This window comes from Oncorhynchus kisutch, linkage group LG30 (genome assembly GCF_002021735.2).
Source record: "Oncorhynchus kisutch isolate 150728-3 linkage group LG30, Okis_V2, whole genome shotgun sequence".
Classification (NCBI taxonomy): Eukaryota; Metazoa; Chordata; class Actinopteri; order Salmoniformes; family Salmonidae; genus Oncorhynchus; species Oncorhynchus kisutch.
In genome coordinates this window covers 21775696-21785704 of record NC_034203.2, presented here as the reverse complement: position 1 = coordinate 21785704, position 10009 = coordinate 21775696, and the positions used below count along the sequence as shown (strand labels likewise).

The 10009-nt window shown below is 39.1% G+C and overlaps 1 protein-coding gene across 1 annotated transcript; it reads left to right on the top strand.

The window, feature by feature from the left end:
* Positions 1-676: 676 nt before the first annotated feature.
* LOC109874694 (glutamate decarboxylase 1-like) lies at positions 677-8731 on the top strand. Its single transcript, XM_031809689.1, has 15 exons — positions 677-682; positions 1736-1793; positions 3472-3714; positions 3885-3975; positions 4273-4385; positions 4615-4730; positions 4817-4896; positions 4995-5049; positions 5341-5457; positions 6698-6762; positions 6983-7061; positions 7186-7335; positions 7407-7514; positions 7609-7698; positions 7870-8731. Exons 1-15 carry the CDS (start codon positions 677-679, stop codon positions 8053-8055), a joined length of 1557 nt encoding a protein of 518 aa, XP_031665549.1. The 3' UTR covers positions 8056-8731.
* Positions 8732-10009: the final 1278 nt, after the last annotated feature.

Below are 10009 nucleotides of genomic sequence, written 5' to 3'. Positions count from 1 at the left end.
CAGTCGTGAGTTACAGAATGCATGTCAGCCCACAAAACGTTTTCAAGTTCTTGCAAGTACTGACATACCAACCAAACCAGTTCACCAGGTTGTCTAAATAGGACACACGAGCACAGTCAAATTATCCCTCTACATAGCGGCAGTAGATACAGTTCTGTAACCTGCCTTCCACAGTTATTGCAGTAGCCTATCCTAAGTCCTGAAGTTTGCAAAAATAAAATGTACTTAAATTAGAGCTTTCTAAGGCAGTCCTTGGACTTTTCATATGCAAAGATAATGCTTTACCACTAACTTGAAATGGTTATATATAGTTGATAATCACCTGAAAAGTGTATGGAGCTGTAATTTGAAAGCAAAATATTACATGACGCCACACGTTACTACCGTATAGCCTAAATCATGAAGTTAAAAAGTGAATGTCTACTTTAAAGGCTATGTAAACACTGAATGCCATGAAAGGTTGTTGCATTTAACTGCCAATAATGCTGTCTTCAAGGTCATTTCCTTAGTAGGTGATGTCAAAGGTCAGCATGTGGGAGGAGTGGGAGCTCATTTTGTTTAACCTTTATTTTGACAGGGAGTCATGTATTCTCACAAAGCAATAATAACAATTTTGCTGTCCTATAAATCCAGTTGCCAGTTTTAATGAAATATTTCAAAGGTGTCCTCAGACCAAATGCAGGTAACATTCACAAGTCTTTTTTGATCCTTCAGAGTGCTGTATGCGGGTTGAGTAGCACACACAAACATATTTTGAGCCAAATAATTACACACAAAAGGACAAAAAAAGACAGAAGAGATCATAATGAATTGATGTGGTAGCTAGTGATTGTCAGAAACATTTTGGGGAGGCTCTCATTCTCAAAGGTTTTTGGAATAGCATTGTTTCATTCAGGTTGAATAGCCTTTTGTCATAATGCGCCCACCACCACGCCTAGTTCCTCCAGGGGGTTATATATTCCACAAAACCATTCCAGGTGCATCTCATGGAGGGGCAGCAGTGGAACAGTGAGATACTGGACGAACTTCACTCCCAGAACTCAATCATATGTGGACACATTATGGATTACTTGCATCTACCAGGTCAGAGTCAAATGAGCATATAAATTATTTAGATGTATCTGTATGGTATCTCTATGGGTTATGTCATGTTGGGGGGGGGGCTAAAAATGTCAAATAACTCCTTTTTCTAGCTATACTCTTCATGTATTTTGAATGGCATGGCAAATGTTCATTTATGATAACTGTAAGTATGACAACTTATTAATGGTAGCGTATCTTTTTGAATAATATGTTAGATTCACATGATATGCAAAAAAAAACATATCCAACATATAGACCACTCGAGTGGCGCAGCGGTCTAAGGCATCACTACAGACCCTGGTTAGTTCCCAGGCTGTGTCACAACTGGCCGTGATTGGGAGTGTCATAGGACGGTGCACAATTGGCCCAGTGTCGTTAAGGGAAGGTTTGTCCAGGGGTGTAGACTGTCATTGTAAATTTGTTCTTAACTGACTTGCCTAGTTAAATAAATAAAAATATATTGGATACAGGCCTAATGTTAAAATTCAAAGAATTCCACATGACAATATAGACATGTCAATATTGTATTGGATCATCATGTACTCCGGGTTTAATTGTTCCAGAAAGCATAATTGAACATGCTAAACCAGGTGGGCAGGTTTTGGCAGAGAGTAAACAACACAGAAGCTCATCTGACATCAACCCTCCACAGACAGCAATTGATAACACCTGCAGCATAACCAAGGACTTCAGTTGCATCTACAGCAAAGGTAAAAATAAAATAAAAACAGCCCAACATCATATGTGGGCATTTATGTATCTAATCCGGTTTCGGTATGAAAAATGACTGACAAAATCCCAAATTCCCGCGAGATACTGCGTGGTTCCTAATCTGTGACCAGAAGTTTTATTTGTGAGGCTCCGTTTCCGCGACTGCGCAGATCCTCGCAGTATCTCAGTGGAATGTGGGACTTCAATGATTTCTCATACTGAAACCTGAATACGGTACATAAATAAATCCACAAAGATGATATTCTAAATGTCACTAAGCAAAAAAACAAAACAGAAATAGCCACTACAATGTCAAAATATGATTTTGTTAAGAGTTCTGTACCATTTGCTTGTGTATCCATCGTCATTCACTACCTAACCTGCGTTATATAGTTTGCCAGTGTAGCAAACTCTGGTCTAATCCAATGGAAACCGATGCAACCAAAGATCTTTATAAAAACAAGATAGTCCACAGCCTGTCGTTTCAAACGTTAACAAATGAGTCATAGTGGGCAGAGCCAAGCACGAGCTAGCGCATATTTTCGTTAGGGAACGCCTACTCTGTTAAGTATCCGTATTTGGTAGTAAGTGGAAACAAACATGTGGTGAAATATCTGTCTAATTGTTCTATCTGTAATTGCAACCCTGCTGGCTAGCTAGATGACCAATGTTGACAGTCAGGTACGTCACTATGAGATTCAAGGCTCTATTTTGATGGTTAGGGAGAAATCAACCACTAGGTTGTTGAGATGATGTTTGTTCATTTTTAAAAAAACAATTATAATTAATGCAACAGTTTTACAATGGATGAAGATACTCCAAACGTGTAAACATTTTAAAATCCATCAAATATTGACTGAATTATATCACAAACATTTTACTGACATATACATATATAATGACTGGAGTTCAGGGATTTTGATGGGAATTCAGGTATTCAATATATTGTAAAGTCTCACTTTTTTTCTTAGGATGCACTCATATGTACATTTTCTAATGGTATCAGCTCTTTTTTTTAAATATTTTGTGTTAAAATAAAGAAAATTATTTTTGCTACTTTTGCATGAATACACTGGGAGTATTTGCATATATGACTACATTAACATAAAGGGGTGGAATTTACCACAGGTGGACTACAATCAAGTTGTAGAAACATCTCAAGGATGATCAATTGAAACAGGCCGCACCTGAGCTCAATTTCGTGTCTCATAGCAAAGGGTCTAAATACTTTTATAAATAAGGTATTTTTGTTTTTTATTTCTAAGAAATGTTCTAAAAAAATTTAAAACTGTTTTTGGTTTGTCATTATGGGATTGTGTGTGTCGATTGAAGGGGGGAAAATAATGAAATCCATTTTAGAATAAGGCTGTAACGTAACAAAATTTGAAAAAAGGTCAAGGGGTCTGAATACTTTCAGAATGCACCCTATATGTATGTGTATATATATATATATATATATATACATACACACACTGAACAAAAATATAAACGCAACATGTAAAGTGTTGGTCCCATGTTTCATTAGCTGAAATAAAAAATCCCAGAAATGTTCTATATGCACAACTTGGCTGCAATTTAAATGAATTTCGTTTTCTGGTGCTCCTACAAACTATTGCAAGTTGGGAGCAATTCCTACCATTGAAAAAATTAGCCCTGAATGTGTCCCTTTATGGTTAGATCTACTCCCTGCTCTCAGTGGTGAGGACACAACCAAAAGTTTCTTCCAAGAGCTGGTGAACATTCTCCTCAGCTATGTCTGCAAGTCGTTCAGACGGAGCTCCAAAGTCCTGGACTTCCACCACCCTCACCAACTCAGAGAGGGCCTGGAGGGCTTCAGTCTGGAGCTCCCAGACCAGCCCGAGAACCTGGAACAACTCCTGGTCGACTGCAGGGACACCTTGAAGTATGGAGTCAAAACAGGTATCGTAAGAGCTGTTGACTGTTTTGCTGAAAATTTACCAAAAATGTACTATAGGTAGAAAACATGTACTCCATGTACTAGTAAGTCATTGCTTCTGTCCAGGCAATGGCTGACATTATTGACATTATAGATTAGTATAATGTTCCAGAATGTCCTCATCTGTCCACAGGTCACCCACGCTTCTTCAATCAGCTGTCATCAGGTCTGGATGTCATCGGTTTGGCTGGGGAATGGCTGACATCTACTGCCAACACAAACATGTACGATTTACATTATCCCTAAGGTGTAAGATCTAAGTCCTCATATTGCAGAATGACATTTGCCTAAGAACATATCTGACATTTACCAGAGAACAGTATATATCAAGCTTCTCAGAATAGTTGTTCTGATCTTATAGACAGGGTGGATCTGATCCTGTATGAGCACTCCTATGCAGAGGCGTTTGACGCGTATGGCCCCAGATGACACTAGGGCCTACGGTGTGATCTGGTCTCTGGTAAATGTTATTCTGCTATATGAGATCAAGTGTAAAACAATGTGTTAAACCTTTTTTCTAGGTTTACTTATGAAGTGTCCCCAGTGTTCATTCTGATGGAGGAGATTCTACTGAAGAAGATGCAGGAGATTGTGGGTTGGTCAGAGGAAGAGGGGGATGGTGTTTTCTGTCCAGGTACAGTGTTAGCTACATTCCGACCTTGCTATTGATACAAACAATGTAGCCAATGACAAACATACATTGTGATACAATTATCCTTGTTACTTCCATTGAATTTATTAATTTTGTCCTCTTAATTTTGGTTATATTGTTTAGTTGTTATGAAGTTGAATTCAATTATAAGCTTAAGACAATCTCTTAGTGAGATATCCATCTATAATACAATATGTATATATTTCCTTAGGTGGGACCATGTCCAATCTGTACAGTGTACTACTGGCCAGATACCACTTCTTCCCTGAAGTGAAGACCAAAGGGATGACTGCTCTGCCCAGGCTAATCCTCTTCACATCAGCACATGTACGCATCACCAGTATTCACGTTAGGTCATGCTTATTCATATTATCTATAAACATGTACTGACATATACCTTTTCCCTATTCTAGAGTCATTATTCAGTCAAGAAATCTGCAGCAGTCCTTGGGATAGGAAGTGATAATGTTGTGGTGGTGAAATGTAATGACCGGTAAGCAAGGAGGGGAGTGTGATTTGCATTTGTTGATCGTGAACATTGACAGTATTATCAGAGCTAAATGAGTGATGTCATTTGTTTTACTATTCAAGGGGAAAAATGATCCCTGCAGAATTGGAGTCAAGTATCATTACTGCCAAAGATCAGGTAATGGATGAATGAGTCTTCTCTTGCCCAACTGAGGGATACAGGGCTGTGAATTAAATACACGGAAGCATACCTGTATACAGTATTTCCAGCCAATGAAGGATTTAGTCAAATTAGGATGAAACAGACACCCCAAACAGAATACGCTCAAATCAGAATTTCTGTTTGCCATTCAACAAAATGTTCTGGTGCATAAAATGAGCTACCAGAACTCCAATGTGTTGGCAGGGACTATTTCACAGGAACAGGTCAATACACTCATCATGATTCTTGTCATCTCTCTCTCTTCAGGGTTGTGTCCCATTCTACGTCAATGCCACAGCAGGCACCACTGTGTACGGAGCCTTTGATCCTCTCAATGCCATCGCAGACATCTGTGAGAGCCATGGACTCTGGCTGCATGTTGATGTATTTACCTTATAGCATCCATCATGGCTTCCCGGACACACATTTAGACACTTATTTCTGACATATTTTAATTGGGCATGCTTTAGTCCAGTACTAAGCATAATTTGTGTATGGGAAACCGTCCCCATAAGAATGTGTTATATGTAAACAGGGATGGGGAGTAACAGATTACATGTAATCGCAAATTCAAGTTTGTTCCACCTGAGCGAGTCTGACAATAAATCAGAGACTACTATGACGACACAATAAATGTGTTTGACGGAACGCGGGAAAAGAGCAGGAACAGGTTTTTGTGGGCTACAGTCCAAGCTATGTCTTCCAATGGTGCATAAACGCTTGGAGGTAAGGATGACAGCAGTGGTGTAGTCTACGGCGATATGGATATCACGTATTATTGATATCTACTGTACATAGCGCATTGATGTGAATCACACTGCTGCCCTCTTATTTAGCTATTTGCGCCTTACGGATTGTGGGGTTTGTGGATGGCTGTTGACAAATCTAAATGTGTGTTTGAACCCAATAATGGTTGAATTCAAGAAGTTTAAGCTGCCTATCAATCAGTTTTTGAAACTAATGGACAGCCAGTGAAAAATGCGGTCTTGCAACAGCTGCATAGTGTGGATCCCAGCCTATGGAATATATGTGGGGCTTTTTTGCTAAATCTAATTAATGCGTTTAAAAAAATAAAAAATCCATAGACCTAATGGAGACCTGCTCAATCTCGCACATTTTGATAGACAAAGGGGCAATCTGTAGTTGCTACATCCATTTCTGGATTTATAAATGATATATGTATATATATATGTATATGTAGGATGTATGTATGTAAATATATAATTTAATCCTATTATTATATGTAGTAGAAAGCGATGGGTTAGAAGAAGCCTACATAACCAACCCATGAAGTAAAATTTAACATCAATATATGGCCAGCTATGTAAAAGTTAACATTGATTTATCCTGCAATAGATGTCAATCAATTGGTAACATACATTTTTGTCTTCTTCTAATATCACTTAAGGGGAAAGTAATCTAAAAGTAACTGAATGTAATCACATTACGTTACAGAGTTTGGGTAATCCAAAAGTTACGTTACTGATTACAATTTTGGACAGGTAACTAGTAACTAACGGATTACATTTAGAAAGTAACCTACTGTACAACCCTGTATGTAAAAATATTAAATATATAAAGATAAGATTGTATTTAGAGTAAAATTCTCTTTATTTCTTAACAGGCAGCCTGGGGCGGAGGTCTGTTGATGTCCAACCTGCACCGTGTGAAACTACAAGGGATTGAACGGTAGGTACGGTAACCAGAGAGAACAGAGACTTAAGGACATCCAACATTTACAGCTCTCCGAAAAGATAATAGATTTCTGAATTTCATTCTACCATACAGCCAGGATCAATTACATTTTGGGGATACTGTTTCCATTCACAATTTAAATGGAATTGACCTTCAACAGTTCTGCCATGATTGGATCTTACATGCAGGTCTATTTGAATTCTGTTTATTACAGAGCCTGGTCTGTGACTTGGAACCCTCATAAAATGATGGGTGCTCCGCTGCAATGCTCAGCCATACTGGTGAAGAAAAGGGTGTGTAGTCTAACGCTATGAATATAAAAAAATCAAGACTACCAAAACATTCCACCCTGAATTACAATTTGCACGCATTCCGAAATACACATGCATAATGTAGTCAGTGGTTTCTCACTCACAGGGCCTCTTGAAAGACTGCAATCAGATGTGTGCTGAATACCTTTTCCAAACTGACAAGCACTACGACACCTCTTATGACACCGGAGACAAGACCATTCAGTGTGGCAGGCATGTTGATGTCTTCAAGCTCTGGCTCATGTGGAAGGCCAAGGTATGTAACACACACATGGATTTTTTAAAATTTAATTTATCAAATGGTCAATAAAACACATCTCTTCTTAGGGTTCAGAAGGCTTCGAATCACAGGTCAATAAATGTTTGGAAAATGCTGAGCACTTGTTTGACAAACTCAAACAAAGACCAGACTTTGAACTTGTCTTCAAAAGCAAAGTAAGTCTGTTTTTTAAAGTCCCTTGTCCATTGAATAATTCCTCAGTGAGATGAATCGTTGTAAGCCTTTTATCTGTGATACATCCCCATGCAGCCTGAACACAGCAACGTGTGCTTCTGGTACATTCCACCAGGTCTGAGGAACATGTCACCAGGTCCTGAGAGGAACAGGAGACTCCATGAGGTAATGCTACACCTTGGATCTCTAATGTTAGTGATATATTAGATGCGTCTTAATTCAACCTTTGTGGTTCTTTATCCATTAGATACTGTATATGTAATCCTTCATTACTAGCAGCAGCACATTGACTTCTGTTCATACTCTATAAAGCTAAATCCCTGTTTGGTTTCTAAGGTGGCACCAAAGATCAAAGCCAAGATGATGGAGCAGGGGATGGCCATGATTGGCTATCAGCCGCTCGGAGACAAAGTTAACTTCTTCCGATGTGTCTTCTCCAACCCAGCCACACAGACCGAGGATGTGGACTACCTGTTGGAGGAGATCGCTTCTCTTGGTCATGACATCTGCATCAGGGACTGAAACCGATTTGTGAATCGGGTTGGGTGAATCAGGATTTAGACCACTTTATGAATCAGATTGTGGCTCAGATCAACTTTAAAACATGCGTTTAGAATTATTCTCAAATGTTTTATTGCGTAAATATTCATTTTTTTAAATATTCAAATATTTGTATTTCAGATTCAGGTAGTCAGTTAATTTCTACATACATTTTGTGTACAACAATATTGTATCGAACAGGACAATGAACATGGTTTAATTTTTTAAATATAATTTCTCAAGTTTGACATTTTAAAATATCAATGTTAAGTAGGCAACAGTTGATGCTGTAATTGTATTAACCGATGGGTTGTTAGTGTTTATCATATTGTCATCGTGTGTGGTCTAACATGTTACATTTTACTAAAATGTCCAACATCATCTGTAGGTGAAGACAGATTTGAACAAATACAATCACAAAGCTCTAAAATGGGTCAGTTATGTTTTTCATGTCAATTAACATAAATACATATTTTTTTGCTTTTGTACTGCATGTTTTACAGTACAATGTACATAAGAGTAGGACAAAACCCAGAAGAACCACTAAGCCTGCCCTGGTTGTGAACGAGCTCTTGCAACCTTCCTCCCTCTCCCCATGTTCCTCCCCCAACCCTGGGCTTCCCTCGTCAGGCACTGGAGACATCTCCTTTGTCTGCCCAGCCTGCAGGTGCCTACCTGAATGTTCACCAGACACTGTGGCCCTCTCTTGGTGGTCTATAGACAGGTAGCAGGTGTTACTAAGCAGCTGTTTGAAGAAGACAGGTGTGTATTCTGGGGGGATGGGACAGAGATGACGGCCATAATGTCGGGGTCATCTGGGAGACGGAGACCCCAAGTGGCAGGGTGGTGACAGAGCGACACCAGGGGCAGGGCAGCTCACTCAGGCTCATCTTCATCTGGGTCAAGCACACAGAGCAGCAGGTGTGTTGGCAGTCCAAGAGCTTGGGCCTGTGCCGCAAATTGTAGCAGTTCAGACAGATCTGACATTCTAACATGAGGTTTCGTTGTGAGACAGGTTCCATAATCATGAGTTTGGTTTGTTGTGTCAATGTCAGGCACAAGATGTCAAACCACAAACAGTCTTGTTCCCTCAGTGTGTGTGTGTATATATATATTAATATGCAGATTAGGGATTATTGCACATCCAGAGGGAGACAGACATTTCATGCTCTTGGTCTCACCTCTTCTTTACAGTTGTGTTGACACAGTACTTAGTTAAATCCATGACTGGCTCCATCTACCCTATTAGAGAGAAGACATTTGTCAAGTCAGTGTGTGATGCAGTAATCCTCATTAAATCACTCATACTGAAAAAGGAAAAAGACTTGGTCAAATCCTGCCCACTGAGGTCTGTCCAAAACACTGGTGTCAGAAACAAACATCAGTAGCATTAAGGCTGCACAATTCTGATCTTGTTCCACCAATCAGCCTTTTGACCAATCACATCAGTTCTGAAAAAGATCTGATTGTTCTAAAGACAGGTATTCCACCAATCAAATCAGATATTTTTCAGAGCTGATTGGTCAAAAAAGTTTAGATTGGGCTGCTTGTCTAAACTGTGTGTAAGGATAAATAAATAATCTAGCTAATGTGCAAATTTGACTGCTAGACCATTATCACTCAGCAGCCTTAGTAGGTCAAGTTTGTAAATGACATTGCTGCACTTCTGTTTTCAAGGCAATCTTTGTCCAGGTTGAATTTGAGTTAAAGAAGTAGTTATGAGTTTGACTACATACTTTTGGTCAACAACAAAAAACACCTGGATAGAGCTGTAATCTGAAAGCTAAATATTTCATATAGGCACATATTACTAGTACCATATAGCCTTATTCATGACGTCGCAAGTTAAAGACATGTGGATATAATGATGGTGCCGGAGGAGATGGCTGACGCTTTTCGGGCACCAAACCAATTGTGCTATTGTGAGTTTTTTTGG